At 40.6% G+C, this 21,640-nt stretch overlaps 1 protein-coding gene and 2 long non-coding RNA genes across 4 annotated transcripts; 1 reads left to right on the top strand and 2 right to left on the bottom strand.

Moving 5' to 3' along the window:
- Positions 1 to 1,634: 1,634 nt before the first annotated feature.
- On the bottom strand, positions 1,635 to 4,177 carry LOC147268326 (uncharacterized). The gene is made up of 3 exons (XR_015112311.1): positions 4,120 to 4,177; positions 3,836 to 3,868; positions 1,635 to 1,738 (listed from the first exon to the last, which is right to left on the bottom strand). It is a non-coding gene; the product is annotated as an uncharacterized LOC147268326 (long non-coding RNA).
- LOC147268327 (uncharacterized) lies at positions 4,061 to 21,111 on the top strand. 2 transcript variants are annotated; one of them, XR_015112309.1, is made up of 4 exons: positions 4,061 to 4,226; positions 4,467 to 4,655; positions 19,571 to 20,296; positions 20,886 to 21,111. It is a non-coding gene; the product is annotated as an uncharacterized LOC147268327 (long non-coding RNA). The 2 variants fall into 2 exon arrangements; XR_015112310.1 differs by having other exon boundaries at positions 4,467 to 4,640.
- LOC147268328 (inhibin beta B chain) lies at positions 17,514 to 21,298 on the bottom strand. Its single transcript, XM_086200830.1, has 2 exons — positions 20,720 to 21,298; positions 17,514 to 20,336 (listed from the first exon to the last, which is right to left on the bottom strand). The coding sequence occupies exons 1-2, from the start codon at positions 21,087 to 21,089 to the stop codon at positions 19,555 to 19,557; spliced, it is 1,152 nt and encodes a 383-aa protein (XP_086056956.1). The 5' UTR covers positions 21,090 to 21,298; the 3' UTR covers positions 17,514 to 19,554.
- Positions 21,299 to 21,640: the final 342 nt, after the last annotated feature.

Here is a 21,640-nt window from a genome sequence, read left to right on the forward strand (position 1 = left end):
AGTCTAGCTGAGGATAACTGAATTGTTTGCCCTCATTTCATTTCATTTCTTTTTTCCTTTTTGCATAAAATAAGTAAAAAAAAAAAAATCTGGTAATGTAAGAAGCGAGTTTTATTTACTATTTTCTGGGGGAAAATATTTTCTCAAAGGCAAGTCCAATTATTTTACTGAATAATGTGTTGAACAGTTCTGTCCTGTTTTTAAGAGTGATGATTTCCACAGTATAAATCAAAACAAAGTTGTCAAGATTATATTTTGCCATGCAGGGATCTGTTCTCATGAGCATTCACTGATTTATTGAGCCACTTGGGGGCAGCAGAACTAACTAAAAAGACAAGTTATGCATAAAGTGTTGTTATGTCAGTTATGTGCAATGGAGGCCTTCTAAAATGTGTCTCTGCGTTTTTTGCTCTGACCTGATCTCTGCAGCACGTGAGAAAACTCAGTGTTTTAGTCAGGAATAATTCCACTAAGTTCACCACATTCACCACATTGCGTGCAATTTTTTTCCCCCACTTTCTGAAGCAGCTGCCTGCTACAACTGGAAACAAGATTGATAAAAGTGGAAGCGCACCAAAATCTGAGATGCACTGGAAGTCTGTTGTTGTAAATGCTGTTTTTTTTAAATGTTTTAGTTCCTGTTTTATTGTAATAGCAGCTGTTACTTGAAATGGTGTTTCCAGAGCAGATACTGACACAACTCTAAGGAGCTACGATAGCAGGCGATCCAGAGTGCAGCTCTTTCACCTCTCCTGTCTCAGTCTTTCTCATGCTGTCAACTCAAATAATCTGACAGATTATAGTGCATATCTCCATCGCAGCTACATCACAGCTATGTATATATGTATATACATATTTGTAAACTTGTCATTTTTTTTGCTAAAATACTGAATATGGGGATTTCCTAAACCTGCAACATGAGAGAGACCAAAGAATCAAATGTATTCATTAAAGCACGGAGACTAAATGTGAACGGGGAAGAAATAAAATGTACAGATGTCTACCTCCTCACTAGTTGGATTAGAAACAGGGTAAGTAATGTTGTAGGTAGGTCAGAGCAAAAGCTTTTGGCCAAGCCTGTTAGTTCATGTGCACACAAACAGAGCTGTAAATGAGATTCACCTTTACTACCTATCATCTTTGTTCTTCAGACCTGGATTAAACACGTGCACAATATTCTTAATTTGTTGGAACGATTACATTGTGTTTGGATCACATGCATTTTTTTTTATCCACTCGTATTTTCAAGCAGTGTAACTGCAAGCCGGAATACCCGCACTTAATAACCGTGTATAACCAGCCCTTTGCAAAGTGAACAAAGCATTGTGATTTTGTTTTGTTTACTGAAAGTTAGAGGGACGTGTCAGAGGAGTGAGAACGATCATCCAGGTTTAGACTTTCTGAGGCCACTGGAGGATACAGAGGAACGTGCATCTTAGCCAAGTAAGAGGGAGAGAAAGCATCTGTTACTAAGACTTAGGGCACCTGGACACCATTCCCCCATGCAGCAAAATCCACAAAATCTTTTACAGGATTTGTTTTTCCATTGCAGATGGTCCTTTGCACATGTTTTCTTCCCATTGGTCCGGGGTCCCGGGCTGACAGTGTGCAGCTATTACATATAAAGGTGCTCACCGCCTGCACAGAGTTTCAACACCACACACTGAGGAAAGAATACTGCAGAGGAGTAACAGGAGGAGACGAACTGTGCAAGAGTAGAAGCCAGTTTCTGCTGAATCTGCAGGTAAGAGATTGACAAAGGTCTAGTTTGAGTGAATTCAGGAATTTCTTTCAGAAATGTTTGATATTTGCTGTCAGCATGCATGCATTATATTAGAGTTGCATGGGGTTGTTTCAGTGTGCAACCAGGCTGTTGTTCAGTGGAAATGTCACAGTATTGCATTCTAGGATTGCCTGGCGAAATGCTAAAACAGATTTATTTAAATCTCAAATGCTATACTGTAAATCTGCATAATGTTATACTGTAGATTTTAATATATCTCCATCCATCCATCTATCCATCCAATCCGGGGAGGCTGGAGCCTATCCCAGCTGTCATTGTGTGGGAGGCAGGGTTCACCCTGGACGGGTCACCAGTCCATTGCAGGGCCATCAGGAGCAATTAGGGGTTCAGTACCTTGGTCAGGGCTACTTCAACATGGTCACAGGGGGAAGTGAGGATCAAACCAGCGACCCTCTGGTTGCCAGACAGTCACTCTACCTCTGAGCCATGCCGCCCTTGAATGTAGCTCTTGTGATACAATTTCATTCCATTGTTTTTGGCCAGATATTTTCACTCGTTGTACCTCACATTGGATTTAAAGAGACTCAGAGTGGAAGGCCAAATAGTTTCTTTGTACAGGGAAGTTTTTTTAAACTGTGTATGTAACAAACTTTTACATGACTTTGAAGCACTTTGCTTTATATAAAGACCACAAAAAACTGTCTTACTCTCATTATAAAACAATTGAATAACTAGAGGTACTTTTCTTATTTCTTTACAAATGTTTTAGATTTGATCACGATTAAGACTTTTAACATATGCTGTTGTTGTAAAGTCTATATGATATCTATCATATCAATTTACACAAATTTAGTTCAGAAACATGAAACTGTGTTTTTAAAGTAAGATTGTTCATATCTGCAGGAGGCGTCTGAATGAATCCAAGAGACAATCAGTTACTCGGTCAGTTCATCGTAGTAGTTGGTTAGACTCAGTATGTTCAGTTTCTACATAAAGTTTACATATTAATTTCTTTCATTAACAAAAGTTTTATTCTTCGATTTTCTCCTAAATAACACAAGCACGCTCCTTAGAATTGCTTTGCATTTAATTTCAGATGTCCTGGCTGACATAGACTCAATGTTTCTAATGACTTGGATTGATAATGTTGTACATTGGAGGGACATTCAAGCACAATGTGACAGTAGTACTATGTAGTAGTACTACATGTTGGCGGTCACGAGTCCTTACAATCCTCAGGACTGTTTTGAAAGGATTATGTCCACTGGACTGTAAATCTGTTTAAACAAGCTGGTAGCTGGTTTGAGATATTTTACCATGTACAGTTTTGCTGTGTAATCATTTATTTATTATTAAAAATACAATGTTAATAGAAAAAGAGTTCAGTATACATTTAAAACTGTGACATATTTTATCATTTATAAATCGCGATGCATTTATGTATTTGCGTATATTCATATTCGTTTTGCTGTGAAAACTGAGAAATCTGATGAAGTTTGACACAATTTATATCTAGATTGAGAAACATAAACAAAATATTATATATTCAAAATGACAATAATTCTATTTTGCCATATTTTCTGTGTTTAAAACCCATATCAATACATTTTAAAATCCAAAGCTTTTTTCCCTTTACCAGATTATAATCATTCACGCAACTGTAAGTGCAGATATTGCTCATTACTCTAATACTCTCAGCATACTGAAGAGAAAAATGGTCGTGCATTCGTACGATCGTGAGCCAAGGCAGTAACAAACATATCAGTTAAATAAAATGCACATTAATTCATCTATGACGCAATCTTTAAGTGCACTGCATCCCAATCTGATTGTAAAGAGGATCATGCAAATTCTTCATTTTGTGTCTTTTTCTAAATCATTTCTTCAGCAAAAAAGGGCAATATTTGAATTTTGGCCACCAGAGAGCAGCATTATACAACCTTAGGACAGCACAAACCCAAACACCAGCACCAACATGCTGCAGTCAGACTCACTGACCAGCAGGGGACTACGTGATGAGCGCCACTGAAACACGTCCCTTCTCTATGTATCTAAATGATGTATTATGAATAAATGCCTGTACTGAAATACCTTGTGTTTTCTGTTGCAGCATCACCTCAATATCTGAAAGAAAAAGAAACACAGATTTAACTTCAAAAGCCACTACATGTTAATGTGAACACAGCTGTTAATGACAGCAATAAGAGACATTTAGATTTGTTGAGCAACAGTGACTTCTGTTTATACCGGATGCTGAAGTGAAAACAATTTATCTTGGGAACAGTTCTGGGAGAGACGGGAGTTGAAACAGATTAAAAGTTATTTAACTTATTTCTATATCACCATGGACAGTAAAGGATGCACTATGCACTGACACTCAAGACGTGAAGGCGGCCCTAGAAGGGTGTGAACATCCAAGCACTGGCACGGTCCACCTGCACGGAAAAGCAGCGGCGTGGGAGTAAGAAGACGTCTTTCATGCGTACGATTGATATTGATCTTTAAATATGACTGTTAATCTGGACCCACAACGGTTGTGCAGGTCACTGATCTCTGATGAACACCTCATAAAATGGCTGTAATGCACAGGGTATACATTGCCATGATTTCCATCATTTTAGAGTCTGATATGTGTTTTTTATTCTTTTATACCCCCTTTAAAGGGAATTCTGATATGTACAAAACCTTTGGTATGTTTTTTTTTGTCTCATGTCTTTTTCAGGCGGGGAAATTCCATCAGTTAGAATCAGAATTGGACGCCTTCGTTTCATTATCATTAGATGATCAAAGTCACCGGAGGTAATGGAGAAAGCGCCAGGGTGCAGGGTGTGGAGTCCTTGCCAGTGGATCACCTCATACATACTGGATGACATGAACTACAATGACAACTCTGTGGGTACGTAGACTGAAGGTAAGAGGAAGTAACAACCTCTTTGTGTTGGTTATTGTGTTGGTCAATCTACATACAAGGTAAATATGAATGTGATGTGTTCCAAACAGGAAAGTGAAAAAAGTACTATCATGGTAAAACTAACAAACAAACAAAAACCCTGTGGAGTCTGTGAGACCCGTGATAACACTACTGGAGTGAATTATGAGAAAACAACTTTAAAAACGGACTTTTTTGTCATTTATGCTTTAAACCCCAAAGAAGTCAGTATCAAACACTCAGTGTCAGGACAGACTGGGTGGTGAATCTCTTATCCTGCTCTCAATGTCCTCAGACCGACTCTTATTATGGACCAATAGCTGACGCTATGAAATAGAAAAAAAAAAAAAATTATCGTGAGGAATTTTTTAAAAACTAATTTGTAAAGCAGTCAAGATGTTGTCACCGTGTTGTCCAAATTTTCAAAAATATATTGAGGACTAATTCTTGCTACATCATACATGCATACATGCATACATACTTAGGCTGGTACACAACAACCTGATTAGATGGATGCTCTTTAGTCTTCCTTGACAGAATTAGGTCCTCACAGGAAACTGCGTGTTGTAAGACCTGAGTGAGGGTTAAGGTGGAACAGCAAGGACTGTGACATTAATTCCCTGAGCTTTGCTGATGCAAGCTCTTTCTGGATCATGAACTATTTAAATCCAGCAGCCCCTGTCCTCATTTAATACCTCCCCCAAACCCACATGTTTTTTTATGATACTGGTCTTCAAGGGTCAAATGGGAGATCTCCACCCTAAAGGACTTTTATCATATGCCTATTAGAAAAGAAACGATCTATAATGTAGGCCTACGTTGGCTCTAAAGAGTAACCCTCACCACTGCTTTGAGCTGAACTCTTCATAAAACAGTGTGTAAGGAGAGAAGAGGGTGAATGGCTGGACAGTAAGAGTGTGTGTCTGTGTGTGTGGCACGAGGTCAATGACATAATCTGGCCAGAATAATGGAGGACTACAAAGAATGACATTCTCCGCTGGAATCTTGTAAAGTGGACATTGGTAAATCTGTTTGAATTTTGGGCTCCAGCGCCAGTAATGTTCAACATAATGCTTTTTTCTCAGCTATTTTTTCCCATTTTTTCCCCAATTGAACATTACCAGTTCAACCTACCAACCTGTCTTGTCTCTGGTCTAGCCTCTGCCAGTGTGGAGCACCACAGGCTGCAAAAGTGACAGAATGTGACAGAAGAGTTGTTCGCCACATCTTTTCACCTGATGGTGAGGAGCCTCACTGGGAGCATGTAGCTCGTGGTAGGATCCTGTTGCTCCACCCAGTTCCCCACTCCTCAGAACAGGCAGCTAAACAGAGTAGGGCCTCATGCAGCAACCAGGACACATACAATTCTCCAATTTAATTTGGCAGTTGCTTTTGTCCAAAGCGACATACAACACAAGGAAAAATTTAGACTGGAGGGAAGTCTTAGTAAGTACGAATAAAAAAAACAAAAAACAAAAGTATATATATATGTATATATATATGTGTGTATATATATATGTATATATATGTATATATGTATATATATGTGTGTATATATACGTGTATATGTACATATACGTGTATATGTATATATACACGTATATGTGTATATATACGTGTATATGTATATATACGTGTATATGTATATATACGTATATATACATATATACGTATATATGTATATATATGTGTGTGTGTGTGTGTGTATATATATATATATATATATATATATATATATATAATTTAACTGACCACAACCAATAATTCAGCATCGGCAATATCTGTCAACATTCAACACATTCAATATTCAGCATTGTCAGTGCTAAGAATTCGCTAAGAGTTGGGTCATAAACCTGACTCATTTTCCCCCTGAGGACAAAGAGGAGAAGCGTCAGATATTAAGTACCTAGGTGTTCCCTGAACAGTTGAGTCTTCAAATGTCTCTTAAAAGTAGAAAGGGACTCTGTGGATTGTATGGAGTTGGGTAGTTAATTCCACCACAACAGAGGAGAAGAGTCTAGCAAGAGATTTAGAGCAATGTTGGGCTGGGAGCACCACCCGTGTCTTACAGGCAGAGCGTATCGGGCAAGAAGGATTGTAGACCTGGATGAGGGATTCCAGGTAGCCAGGAGCCGTTCTTGTCACTGTTTTTTAAGCCAAAAGAAGAGCTTTGAAATTGATTCAAGCTGCCACTGGAAGTCAGTGAAGAGACATTAACAGCGGGGTGAGGTGCAGTCTAGGGCAAGTTGAAGAGTTGCTGCTGCATTCTGGATCATCTGCAGAGGTTTAAATGAACACGCAGGGAGGCCACTTGGAGAGAGTTGTGGTAGTCAATGCGTAAAATCACAAGGGACTGTACCAGAAGCTGTGTGGCTTGTTGTTTCAGGTAGGTCTGATCCTCCTGATGTTAGAGAGGGCATATCGACAAAACCGAGGGATAGAGGCCACGAGTACCTTTTAGGTCAGCTGGTCATCAATCATGACACCCAGATTTCTGAGTTTGTGTGCATGAGTTGATTTGAATTGAGCAGAATACTGATCTGTGGTTGAACAGAGGGACACGCTGGAAAGACAATGAGCTCAGTTTTGGACAGATTTAGTAGAAGGTGGCGTTCCTTCATCCATGTGGAGATATCAGCCAGACACGCTGATATCCGAGCTGAGACAGTTTAGTCTTCAGGTGGAAAAGACAGGAAAAGCTGAGTGTCGTCAGCATAGCACTGGTAGGAGAAGCCATGTAAGAAGATTATAGCACAGAGTGAGGTGGCATATAAAAAGAAGATTAGGGGACCAAACATGGGCCCCTGGGGTACCCCTGTGGATAAGCCATGTGATTCAGACACTTCACCCTGCCATGACAATCCGAAGGATCTACCTGTGAGGTAGGACTTGAGCCATAAATGATGCCGAGTTCAGAGAATGTGGAGAGGAGAATTTGATGGTTCACAGTATCAAAGGCAGCAGGCAGGTAGGACAGAGGACTGACCAGCAGCTCTTGCCGGTTGCAGTGATTCTGTGACTGACAGGAGTCCAGTTTCAGTGGAGAGGTCACACCTAAAGCCAGATTGATAGGAGCCAATCAGGTTGTTCTTCTGCAGACGCGCAGAAACTTGGTTGAAGATGTGTGCTCAAGTATTTTGGACAGAAGTGAGAGTGGCTTGTAATTTTCAACCTTGGCTGAGTTGAGATTGGGCTTTTTGAGGAGTAGGGTGACCTGAGGTTGCTTAAAAGCAGTGGGGAAGACACCAGTTTCCAGGGAGGAATTGACAATATGTCTGACTGCAGGTTTGATTGTGGGCAAGATGGTCTGCAGGATGTTGGTAGGTATTGGATTCAGAGGAAAGGTTGTAGATTTTGAGTTCAGGAGACATCTGGAGACCTCATCCTCGCTCAGAGGAACAAAAGGGCAGAGTGAGGTAGGAGAAGCAGATTAGGAACTGACTGAGCTGGTCAGGCTCAGAGAATTTGTTGCTGATGGTGGCCACCTTCTCAGTGAGTAAGGAGGCAAACATGTCCGGAGTCAGTGCAGTGAGGGACTGAGCGGCTGGAGGAGAGGGTAAGGAGTTAAACGCCATAAACAGTTTTCTTGTGTCAGAAGCAGCGCAGATCTTATTCTAATAAAACGCTTGCTTTGATGACTATAGGCAAGAGGTGAAGGATGCAAGATTTGTCGGTAGGAGGACTGATCAATGGGTTCTTGGGATTTATACCACTTTCTTTCTGCTGCCCTGAGTCCTGCTCTTTGTTCTCTCAGAACTTCAGAGATCCATGGATTGGTGGATTTTTCGTACCTTCATCTAGCTTCCCAACAACAAACACGCCCAATGGCATCAGTACAGACACCCAATCAAGCAGAGGGCAACACCAGGAACTGAACCAGCAATGCTTTGTGTTGGTAGGGACAGCTACATTACCTGGGTGCCCAAAGTAACACAAATTTTCTTGAATTCTGACTTTTCTTCCTCTCAGCAGTAGTTTACATCAGGCTCCACAGTGATACCCACTCCCCCCCCCCCCCCAACTCATAAATCCATCTAAAATTCTCATTAATGCTGATGCCTTGTTTCCTCAGAGCTCTGCATTCGTAGGCACGTCAACTGGAAGTCCATTCATTTCAATTCAAACCTCTCTGACCTGACAAACTACGAAACTTCTTCCATTTTTTCCTTGTCTGGAATATGCTTTGAATATGTTGAAAATATTGAATTCTTGGGCCAATTTTCATAAAACCTAGCAGAGGGGTGCTGCATGGGCCAAGCAGGGAAGGTTACCTTTTTTTTATGAAAAATGGCACTTACTTGACTTTGAACACGACGGAGGTGTGTGCTTTACAAATGGCCTTTCCATTTTCTTTAATCAGGAATACTATAAAACCCCTATCCCCATACAGTTGGAACAAAACCTTTCAGAACCACTTAAAGAAAGAAAGGGAACCAAGGGGCAAAACGTTTGCCCGTAGTTGCACTGGTGTAGTCCTGAGCAGCAGTGCCTGTCACTTGGCTGCTTCCTCTAAAAAGGACAAATGGTGGCTGATGAAAGCTTGCTAGGAATCATGTCCATCGCTCCATGACTTGTGAGGGAATCTGTATTGTTTGGAGATGTTGGGTGAGAGCATGACTCTGCTGGCTCCTTGCTTTTGATTGAGGATAAGCAACAGGCAACTGTGATGATTCTCTTTCATAGAACTCTGAATAAATTTTGGCTGATGTTGCAACCTGGAATCAGACCAGTGTCCACAAAGGATCATTCATACAATTCTGTTTAGATACTACCTGTTTCTGTCTTGTTTTTGACTGTTACAGCGCCTCAAAGTCGAGAGCATGTTGGTGGGTGTGTCTGGAGGTCCTGTCTAGGATTCCCTCAACATTAAGTTCCAGTCTGTAAGTTGACAGAACAGGGTGGCACGGTGGTGCAGTGGTTAGGACTCTCGCCTCACAGCAAGAAGGTTCCGGGTTTGAGCCACGGCTCAGGCACAGGATCTTTCTGTGTGGAGTCTGCATGTTCTCCCTGTGCTTGCATGGGTTCTCTCTGGGTACTCTGGCTTCCTCCCACAGTCCAAAGACATGCAAGAGGGGATGAGGTAAATCCATACTCTAAATTGACCGTAGGCATGGCTGTGAGTGTGAATGGTGGTGGATTATATGTGTTGGCCCTGCAATGGACTGGCAACCCATCCGAAGGCAGCTAAGACAGGCTCCAGCTCTCCATGTCCCTTAACAGGATAAGCGGTAGACAACGGACGGATGTTGACAGAACAAGTCGATGTTTGTCTTGGAAGGACACTCACACAGGGTGTGTACATCGGTAGTGGTCAATTTGACGCAAAAGCAAACCTCTGTAAAACAGTTGCTGAATCCCTTGGACAGCAGAGTCATGATTTGTCACAACAACAAAAAAAACCATGCAATATCAAAAGCTCTTTACTAGCTTTAGCTTGTTGTTGTCACTTGTACCATTCATGTTGACAATGGGTAATGCACATCAGGTATGATCATGATGCAACTTGTTCCCAGAGATCCGTTCATCATTTAGGCATACCTGTTCTTTGGATTCCGTAGTCATGCAGTACCTCCTTCTTTTGGTCAGGCCAAACTGTAAAGCTGTGGCTTTCTTCTCACATTTCTCGCCAGAAATCATTATTTGACACAAACTATTCAGATGTATCATACTCATGTAATGCCAAAGACATCCGTATATGGAACTGTCCTTTGGTGTCCTGTCTTAATCAAAACCCATCAGGTCAGGGTGGTTAGTTCCAAGTACCAAAATTCATCTCTGTAAAACAGACTAAAAGATGTTGCTGTTTAGAAGTAAAATGTGCACATTTGGATCTTGTACAAAAGCTAGCTGGAGATTCTTAGTGTCCCTTAGTTTTTTAAGCTGTGTAAATAGGAGGATTTGTTCTTTTCGTTTGGTAAGTACGATGCCTGTTGTAGAGATCCATTTGTGTTATCAAAAAGTGAAAGCTTGGTGATTTGTGACCTTCCCGACCTTTGGGTTTTAGTGAGCTACTCTGCCTTCAGTCATAAACTTGGTCAGTCTTCACTTGTTCACAGGTCCTATTAGTCACAGTGGCATCATTGACACCTGAATTGCTTCAAATGTTAAAAAAAAAAAAAATCACCCACTCTCGCTGATACAGTTTGTCTCAACAGCAAACAGAGGCGTGGATGTGTCATTAGTAATATATTAGTAATACATCTTATTGGAAATCCCAGTCTGGCATGCAGATTATATGATCAAGACCTCTTCAGAAACAAGTCGTTTCGTGTACCTTGTTGAAAACAGGGTACAAACCTACTGTGAGTTGTCTTGATATCCAGTGAGCTCAGTACTTGCACTGATTCGACTTGTGATTTCAGGTGGTTCACTTCATCAGCACCACCAGTATAATTGTTACTATTACTAATCATATACAGTATGTGAAATACAGTGCCATATGGAATTTAATGTTCAACTTTAAAAATGTGAATAATTATAGAGTCATAAATTCTTCAGGTATGTCAACTTTAAACAAGTTAGTCTACTGCCCTCTGCTGTCCAAATTGTGAAAATCCCAGCAGAATTCACTATTACTATATTTCCACCTCTCATTTACAGTCTTTTTTCAACTCTGCCCAGCAAATCGTTGTATGGGACTTCCATGTCATGTCAGACAAATGGCTGTCCCAGAATTTAAGTGAGAGTGCAACAGGAGAATTTTTTCCCCCGTCATACTCACTTCTTGTTCAACATGGAATTCAATCCGAACAGTTCTGTAGACCCTCGACTCAAATAAACTCTCACCTTTGGGTTTTCAAACTCTTGGAAGTAAACGTGAGTGAATACTGAATTACAAGACGATTTAATTGGATTTTAACTTGTAGTAAATCTGAATGAGTAACTGCTGAGCTTGTTAAATAGCGTCACCAAGCGTTGGAAAGTAACATTGGCAAATTTTTGGGAGATATTAGACAGATGCTACGATATCGCATCTTAAATATAGACTTGAACTGCTGCAGTACTCTGATATATGTGATTAAAGTTATGATGATAACTTTATTTCTTACTACCACAATTTATTAATTTTCTGTATATGTCAACATATGTTCTTTGTGTTTGTACACCAGCATGGATGCCACAGCAGATATTATAGTTATTGACTGATACACTGGTGAATACTTATAGTTTTTTGCGATGACATCATTGAGCCCTTTGAATACTTCATTCACTTTTTTTATGCTGTATATAAATGATAAAAAAGCAAGTTAATGTAAAGACTGACCACCCAGTTTATCTAGGAAAGACTATTGGAATCAAGTGACCTGTATATCAGTGAACACCACTGCCAAAGTAAAGCTTTAGCTGAGGTCATGTTAAGGATGCAGGATATTGTTCTGTTACAAGGAAGCTCTGATGTAACACATAGAGATATAACCGGTAACTAGGTCTGTGGTAATGAGATCATCCTGTGGATTTAAGAGATATTTGAGGTGCGCACGTTGGAACATGAAGACAGACATTACAGGTCTAGGCTCAAGGTTAGACCTTATCTCCAATCACTTACAGTTTCAGCTGACAAAACATGTGATGCATCATGGACTCTCTCTACTCCTTCTGTCTCTCTCTCTCCCTTTCTCTCACTCTCGCTACATATATATGTATGTATATACATACTGTATATATACATATATGTTTGTGTGTGTTGTATAATTGAAGCTTACTTCAATTCAGACAGGTTGATATTATATCAAGCAAATTCAATATTCTAAGTTCAAATTCCCATTTTCAACTAAGGGACATGTAAATTTATCATCATTATCCTGTGCACAAACACTGATGACAGCAAAAATGTCCAAAAATATCCAGTGAGCATTAGAAATATACAATACATGACACCATTTACTGTGCCATACAAGATTGTCATGGAGGCATCTCTGTGAAAATATAATGAATATGCTTTTGCAAGACAAATATTTGTTAAACTGAATAATTGTCCTCTGCTCTTGTTTGTGATTTTATCAATTCAACAGTGGCAAATTGACAAATTTAACTGCTTTTCAAGCTTGTATTATTGATTTGAAATCCCCAGAGCATGTATGTGTCTAGAAAAAAAGGGATTGTATGTGCATTTGTTTTGTTTTTAACTCTATAAACAAATTCTGTGTATAGTTGTCAGGCGTAGCCAATGGGTTCTGATACTGCATTTGTTTATGTTGTTATTCAAACACATACACATAATGCAGTTGTTGTTTACCTGTTGACTGATTGGGAAAGGAGAGCTTGGGAGAGCAGTTTCTCCTCAGGTTGTCCTGTCACGACACAGCAGGAGACGAGCCTGACTGACACCTTAACCCTCCCTAGAGGATTTGTGGGATTGTGTGGAGTGACGGATTAGGGCTTTAGTGGCATACAGCAAACTGTGGGTCTGTGGGTTAGTGTGTCAGTATATCAGTGAGTCAGTAGGCTTTTATTTTTCTCAGAGTAGGTCAGCTATCAGCTTTCCATGAGAGAAGCCAATGTAATTACATCCTGGTCACAAAGAATACTCATCCGCTCACTTGGTGACATGAACCTGTCCTCATGTTTTAACCATGTTAGTTCAACCCAATGATCCCTGGTGCTCTTGGCTGGTATTCCTCATTTTCATGCGCTACACTGTAACAGGGCTTATATTCATGAAATTTGAAATGTGATCAACAACGTGTAAAACGTATCAGAAACATGTATGTCAGCTTCATTTTCATGTTGGTGCTCCTGACCAACGCACTGGTGGAAAGATCTGGAGTTTGTCTTCGAGTGCATCACTTGGGCCCTCACTGATCCATCGAGGATGGTTGAGAGACAGAGCAAAAATAAAAAGTCTTACACACAATCCTAAAACAGGGCGGCACGGCAGTGCAGTGGTTATCACTGTCACCTCACAGCAAGAAGGTTCCGGGTACGAGCTCCGGCTGGACCAGGGGATCTTTCTGTGTGGAGTCTGCATGTTCTCCCTGTTCCTGTGTGGGTTCTCTCCTGGTACTCCAGCTTCTTCCCACAGTCCAAAGACATCAAGAGGGGACGAGGGTGATTGATACTCTAAATTGACCGTAGGTGTGACTGTGAGTGTGAATGGTTGTCTGTCTCTATGTGTTGGCCCTGTGATGGACTGGTGACCTGTCCAGGCAGTCCAAAGGCTGCTGGGATAGACTCCAGTCCCCCTGTGACCCTTAACAGGATAAGCGGTAGAAAATGGATGGATGGATGGATGGATGGACGATCCTAAAACTTGCAATAAGCTTTAATGGAGCACAGAAGGGCATCAAAATCATATTAACAAAAGTTCACTGTCTCACAGAAGGGGGTGCCCTGCCTTGACTCTTATCAGACGCGTCAATGGAAGTTTCTCTCTGACCAGTGGAGAATTCTACACGCCATGACTCTATGACCATAGGAAAAGAAAACCCAAATACCAGAAAGATACTGAAGTTAATTCTCTTAAAAAAAACAAAAACAGAACTTTCTGTTACCCTTGTCCAGTGTACAGCGATGAGTGTGTGTGTGCTGATAAGTATTAAAAGTGCGAGAGACAACAATTTAAAGAAAAACAGTTGGGTTTTTTTTTATAAAAACACCACATCCACAAAACTTTAGAAAGGTGCAGAACAAAATTTTTCATTTAATCGAAAAAAAATGATTGTAGTGGTTGTAGAGGAATTTTGTGTGATGAAGGAACTCACACAAGAAACAGGCTGTAGACTCAGAGGTGGCTTACACTGGACCACTTTACTGGACGTACAAGGTTCGCAATGAGATGGGGTTGCGTCAGCTCTCCCAGAACATCTGAGTCCAACCCTCATAAACAGTCATACTTATGATTTCTGGCACTACCCAGTAATACTGAACGAGAACATTCTGCACAAATGTGACCTTCACGTAGTCTAAACACAGCTACCCATAGAGACAACGCTGGCCCCATGAGTGTCAACTTCACAACCAGTAAGTGTTCTCACTACAAATTTACGATTATAAAAAGGAACCACAGATTCACTCCCAGACCCAGGTCAAGGCCCTGGGGTCAGGCTAGCGATTAACCTTACGGACGAGTTATGAGGATGAGGCACAAGGAAGTTCACACACAGGATACAAGATAAAATTCCTTATCAGTTGTGAAATAATTAATTGAAAAATTTGATTGTGTTATGCTGAAGAGGTAAGCTAAGATTCGCCAACTAACAATAACAATTGTTCAAGTTAGCAACCTTCGCTTCTGACAGGTTCATATTGTTGCTGTTAGCGTGTGATAACATCAGGAAATGTATCATGACAGACAGAATGGAATCTTCTGTCTTACTACCACTCTTCCAACTCAGACAATATGTGTTTGGTTGTGTCAACCTGAAACCCAGTAGACTAGACTAGTGCAGCCAGAGTGGGAGCGACACCTACTGACCGGGAGGTGTAAATGTTGTCCATTGCACCTTTAAATTTATTTGAGTGACCTTGAGGTGGAACTACGACTGAGACCTGATATGTGCAACTTCTGTTTTCCTCAGCTAAACTCATCTGATCACAACTCAAGGATTCGGTCAAGGGGATTATTAATTTACAATGACGATATTACAGAGATTAATAGTTCTAATACACATGAGCTTGATGACGAGAGATAAATACCGTATTTTCAGATACGTGTGGGATGTTTCAGAGCAGCTCCAACTCACAGAAGACACAGACAAACAAGAAAAACTGCTGCATCTGGTTGTATCCATTCCTGCAATAATCGATTTAATATGACATGATGGACCTAAACACCGGGGCAGCATGGCTTGGAGGTTGTGTGGCCATCCAGTAACCCAAGGGTCGCTGGTTCAATATTCACTTCCCCCAATGACCATGTCAAAGTATCCTTGAGCAAAATACTAAACCCCTAATTGCTTCTGATGGCCTGGCAATGGACGAGCAACCTGTCCAGGGTGAGACACGCCTCTCACCCAATGTCAGCTGGGATAGGCTCCAGCCCCCCCCAACCCTTAACAGATAAGCTGTATAGAACATAGGTGGACAGACAGAGGGTCCTAAACACTCCTACACACCAATGTTAAAAACCTTTTAACATGGGATTGACCTGAAATTAGGTTCCATGTTTATTTTTTTAAAAGGTAGTTGATTTTTGACATGAGTCCTTTATAATGTATATCTAATGGTCAAAGATAATTCTGAGCCTTAAAGAAATGCTGAAGTGACCTACTGAATCATGGAAACAATCATGTTTGATGGTAACTGTTAATTTTCTTTGTTCAAGCATGTTTGGATCATTATTAGGAACATCTTTATTTTCATATTATTGTCCTGTAATGTTAAATAAGTGTGATGAAAGCATTACACAATCAAGCCAATGTGCTTTTCAGTCCATGCTCCAGTGACAGCACTGTGCCTCATGTGATTCACATCAAGGGGTTTTAACACAAGTCTATGTGTTGGTCTCCTCTAATATAATAATGATATTCACCAGGAGGAAAACTAAAGATGGAATAACACAGTGCCACAAATACTGAAGAGTGTAAATTTAATGTGTGAAACCAGCTTCAATATGAGCAAATAGCATTACAACGGCCCCTATTGGAATGCTCAATATGTCCGAATCTCATAAAAATATTCTGTGTGTTAGTAGAACTCACAAGTAATTTTGAAAGAATTAAGAAACTTTTTTAGTGGCAGCGTACCCTTAGATACTGATTATAGTCCATTTTGGATGGTGTAACATCACCACTGCTGTTGGCTGCACAGGGTGAGTTGGCAAATTTTGGCAGGAAGGGACATTATGTTATGACCCTACAGGTCTTTAAAGTGCAACTCAGGTTGCTGATTTTTTTTTTTTTTTATCGTTAAAAAAGTAACCGTGACAAGGTGTCAAAACATGAACCACTGGTTATGAAATAACAATAATATTTCTCTTGTCTCTGCCTTACATTACCATTAAATTCTGCACTGTAACTCGATTGTGACTGCAGGTGCGAGCTTCTTGTGGCAGCCACATCGCATCACGGATTCTTATACAATCAGAAATACCTCGGTGGATTAAGTTGATATTTTCCAATGAGATTTGGTGCTTCATTTGAGAAACGTATCATCACAATGTTGTTACTTTATCTCTTATATTCCCTGCTGGATTTGTGTGTGTGTGTGTGTGTGTGTGTGTGTGTGTGTGTGTGTGTGTGTGTGTGTGTGGTAATGTACGTATACACACACACACACACACACACACATACATATTAGGTTGTAATTTTCCTGTGTGCTGTTGTGTTTAGATCATCATCAATTCAAGATGCAAATGTATGATGTGAGAATGATAACATGCCAAGGGGATGTGACAACTGTTTACACATCAAACACAGACAGTCAATAAAGCCACTTCTACTATTTGTATGAGCAAACTCGCCCTTTGCCTTACAGACAGTACTGATATGAAAACATGACAGATATCTCTCGCATGCTAGATGCATTTCAGTCCGAAGCACAAACATTGGACCTGCTGCTCAATACCAGAGAGCTTTTTCTTTCATTGTTATTACTACTGGATTGTCACCTTCTTTGAATAAACACCTCAGTTATTTTTTTAAAGTTTTTCAGAAAACACAAAAAACTGGAGTTGTTTTAGGCAAAAAAAAAAAAAGCATTAAAAAAAAGACTTTCAGAAGGTGATATATGCCTTTTAAAGTAAAATGTATTGCTTTCAAAATGAAATTGTTGTTGTTTAAAGCTGTGGGCTTTTTTTTTTTTTTTTTTTAGCATTTTACCAATTCTACAAAAAAAAAAGAAAAATAATGAAAATCATCTGGTTGATTTAAAATATATTTATTTATTTAAAAATATACCTTTACATAATAATGGGATTTCAGCACATTAAGACAAACATTTGATAATAAATGTGTTGAAACAATTTTTTTTCTCAATAAAATAAAGTATGATATAAAAATAAAGACATAATTACAGAATAACATTAAATTAAAACAGATTTCAAAACCACCACCACAGATACAGAAATTCCTGCATCAATGTAAATACAAAACCACACGTTTAATACAACCAGAGCTTGAGAAAATAAGTTGGTTTTCTGTTGGCCCATATATGTATTTCACTAGTGCCCAGCTGAGTTTAAAAAAAGTCAACTCTTGAAGCAAAATAGTCTCTAAAAATACAGCAATGTGATAAAGTGCTTATTAAGTTATGTAATGATGACACCTCGGTGTCACACGAGTCCTGGAACAAGAAGTGCTCGCAAGATAAAGTGAACAGTAAACTCTAGCATTAAGCAGTAAAGTCATAAATCAAGTGTGGCATTTGAAGACAACAGAGAGAAGTGATGTACATTGTGGATGAAATGTGGGAAAGATTAAGATTAGAACAACATGTCTGGAGGCATGTATTTGGATGAAAATAAGTGAAAAAATATTTGTATACATTTATGATCACGATGCCCCATTATTGTTGGCCAAAGTTCTCAATGTTTTATCATATCTGAACAATACAGATGCCTTAAAATAAACAGTCTTGGAAAAATCTTACACTTCCCAAGTCCAAATAAAGGTGAGAGATGGAGGCCCCCTTTCCATGCTTGAAGTTGGTCACATGCTCTTTTGTTGGAACACAAGAACATACTACATTGTTTTTGCTAACATGGAATGATCCAAAGCAATTCCACACTTAACAGCTTCCTTTAAAAAATATTGTATTAATTCATTACTGCTCTGTTTTATTTTGTGATCTGTTGGAAGGTAGATGTCTTCCTGTCCCTTAAAATGGTTAACAGAGAGAGCGCTTCTAAATTTACATCATCCCAGAAAACTTTAGACTTTGAGAGATATAAATGCCAACGTGCCACAGCACATGCCCATTGACCCACCTGCCTCGCAGACCTTCACATTACCTGACACTAAAGCAATTGCTAAATGTTTGCTCAGGCTGCTAAGAAATGACCTTCAGTTCACATGCTGTCAGAACCATAGTTACCCAACTGATTAGCCGACTTGTGTCAATAATACAGTGGCGATGCTGATTATACCTATTTCGGTATACAGGCAGCATTGACTAAAGATTTAACCCTTTCCGTTGGCGTTTACGGTGCATTGTTGCACTGCGGTTTGAATGAATTATTCTTAAGCTTAACATCAGAAAAGATTAGAGTGGATGATGGGCAAGTTACATGAGAAAAAAAGTCCCGAATACAAATGAAGTACATATGAGCAATGCCTCCCATTATCAATGAAAGGGTAAAACTGCTACTGAGGGTCAAGCAGAAGTGATTCTCTCTGGTAGGTAGACTCCTTTTAACAAAGAGATCCTCAATACAAGTTGCATTTTGTCATCACGTCATGTTGAAAAAAAGCACTTTAGATCTAGAGCCTCTCTCCTGGGTTTGACAGCCTTGCTTTGAAATGGGAAATGTGCATATTAGCCATGTAAGTATAAAAGTTCTCCTGTTATACCGTCAGTCATACAGGGAATAGAGCTACTGTGATTGGGAAGAGCTGAAGTGGCGTTAGCAGCTCTGATTTCCTGAGATCCATAAAACATTTACTGCATCTTTGAACTGAATCCGAGCAGCGACTGTGAACACACAAATTAACAGGTAGAGGGAAGGCCTCTTCTCAATGTGTGGAGCTTTTTTTTCTTTTCAACAGAACGTTTCTATTTTTGCAGCTAAATTCATCCAATTTTGCATCAAAATTTCCATTTCTGTGTAGAAAAGACACATTTGTTGCACGTGGCCACCTATACGCAGATAACTTTTTCCATTCACTTCTCCTCTATTTGCATTTGTATCTTTCTTCATTTTTGTCCACAATACACACATGATCCCTTTAAGTTTACTGCATGAAAACAACTCTACATTGTCTCATTATTTCTGTCACACTCTCTTTTATGTGCATCCGCAGGACTCCACAATCATATCGGGGACGTCTGTTTTGACAATGCTGTGCTGAGAGTTGAAGTAGACCATGGAGAGTGGTCGGCGCTCAGTGGGCACACAACATGAAGATGCAGCTGTGTTGATGCCGTTGACTTTCAGCTGGCTCAAGACAGTGGCGTGGAATGAGGATGCTATGCCCGGGGAGCCAGACAGATGGTGGGGGCACTGACCCACGCAGTAGTTCATGTGGTAGCCTTCAGGTGCGATTATCCAGTCGTGCCATTGGATATCCTTGAACTTAATGTAGAAGTCTCTCTTACAGCACACAGTAACGTCATCGCCACAACGCAGAGAGCGCTTCCTTAGTGAGTGTTTTGAGTGGTTGTCACGGAGACGCACCTGGGCCACCAGAAAGGGCTGGTACGGGGTGTCAGGAGAGTTATCCAGGGAGCAAAGATTCTTTCCATCCTCGTCGCAACTAACCTCCAGGCGCAGCCGATGTTGGCCACCATCCAGGAAGGCCTGCAAGGTGCGGGTGATAGGGAAGGTGTGCCAGTTACTCTCCTGGACTTCCAGCATTTTCTCTATCACCAAAGTGCGATTTGAGGCTGAATTCACACCATCTGCTGTAAGGAAGACCCGGGCAGGAAGGCGGGAGTCCCGGCGAGGGTCTCCAGTGGAGCGGACATAGATCCAGAGAGAAGACTGCAGCACCTGGATACTCTGGCCATGCTCTTGCAGAAACTGGAAGGTAAGGCTGAGGCTGGCCTCTTCACTGCTTCCTGTTTCATCTATGGATCAATGAGAGATTGTGAGGCGTTTCATGCAAGACAATAGAGAAATTAAGTTCAACTATAAATATAAACCTGCAGGAAATGTTAAAATAAAGAATGTTCAATCAGTTGTTTTTTTTGTTTGTTTGTTTTTTTAGCTTTTTATACTGAAGAATTTACTTTTAACAAAATCCTAATGACAGACACATTATTTTTTTAGACTTTCAGCATATTTCTTTGTGGAAATGTAACACAATCTGAAGGCAGACAGACACCCTGACCCCATTTTGTGCGTGTTTTACGCACTAAGAGACACACGAACTATACTTAGGGTGTTCTATTGCCTGTGGGGGGAAAAACAACAACAACATTAAAACAAAAAAGTGAAATATCACACTTACTTATATCGGCAAAGCTCACTATTTCATATCCTTGATCTTTGGTGGGCATATTGCTTTCTAGTTCAAGAGTGCCGTCCGGTCTGACGCGCCCCGAGTGCAGTTTACGGAGCGCAGTAAGAAGCGCTACCCGGGGCACAGCCTGTGAGATGTTAGGTCTTTCTTTCAGGTGCAGTTTATCCAGAAGTTGCTGTTTGGCGATCTCGATCATCATCCTTTCCTCTGCGTCTTTCTCCACCGGCGGCAAGCCACAGGACGGACAACCCGGGGAGCCACTCACCCAAAGACCCTTCATGAGGAAAGGTGCCAAAAGCATAAACGCAAGGATTGTAAAAGGCGGTGTCATCCTTGACTCTGAAGCCAACAGGTGCATTTTTGTAATCGGTGTGCGTAAAAAGAGCAAATAAAGTCTTCTAATCGTTCTCTCTCTGAGTTGTTCTTTGAATGTTACAAGTTCTCCAACTGTTGTCAGAGATCGTTGTTGGCAGCTGGACACCGTGCAGACAGGATTGGAGAGAAAGGAGTGATGTTTCACCCTTCTGGTGGGAAAGATATCTGGGGTAATCCACCAAAACTGGTGACACGTTGGAGGGACGCACCAATGAGCGCATCGAGGAGCAGGAGAAATTAAAGCATCTGTCTGTCATGCTCTCTCAGTCGAGCAGTCACACAACACACACACGTACACACACGTACACACACACACAACACGCGCTCACACGTAAGCTATTGATTCACACCGCACACCTCACTTACAAAGGCAAGTGAAAACAAGTGGCACGCTGAATCAGTAACCTACACAATCCCCCCTCTCTTTCCATGACGGGAAATCGCCCAGACTAAAAACATGCAACCTTATAAAAGTTGATATGAACATCCTCCCCCCCCCCCCCCCCCCCCCCGAGTGACTGAGCAGAAAACGCC

This window comes from Aulostomus chinensis, chromosome 3, assembly GCF_037954235.1.
Source record: "Aulostomus chinensis isolate RoL2024-O1b breed Wild chromosome 3, RoL_Achi_v1.0, whole genome shotgun sequence".
Lineage (NCBI taxonomy): Eukaryota > Metazoa > Chordata > Actinopteri > Syngnathiformes > Aulostomidae > Aulostomus > Aulostomus chinensis.

Bases quoted from the DNA above. Each gene is read 5' to 3' on its own strand.
- LOC147268328 (XM_086200830.1), bottom strand. From the start codon at position 21,089: ATGCACCTGTTGGCTTCAGAGTCAAGGATGACACCGCCTTTTACAATC. The intron at 20,337-20,719 runs GTAAGTGTGATA...ATTGATCCATAG, and splicing joins AGTGAGCTTTGCCGATATAA to ATGAAACAGGAAGCAGTGAA.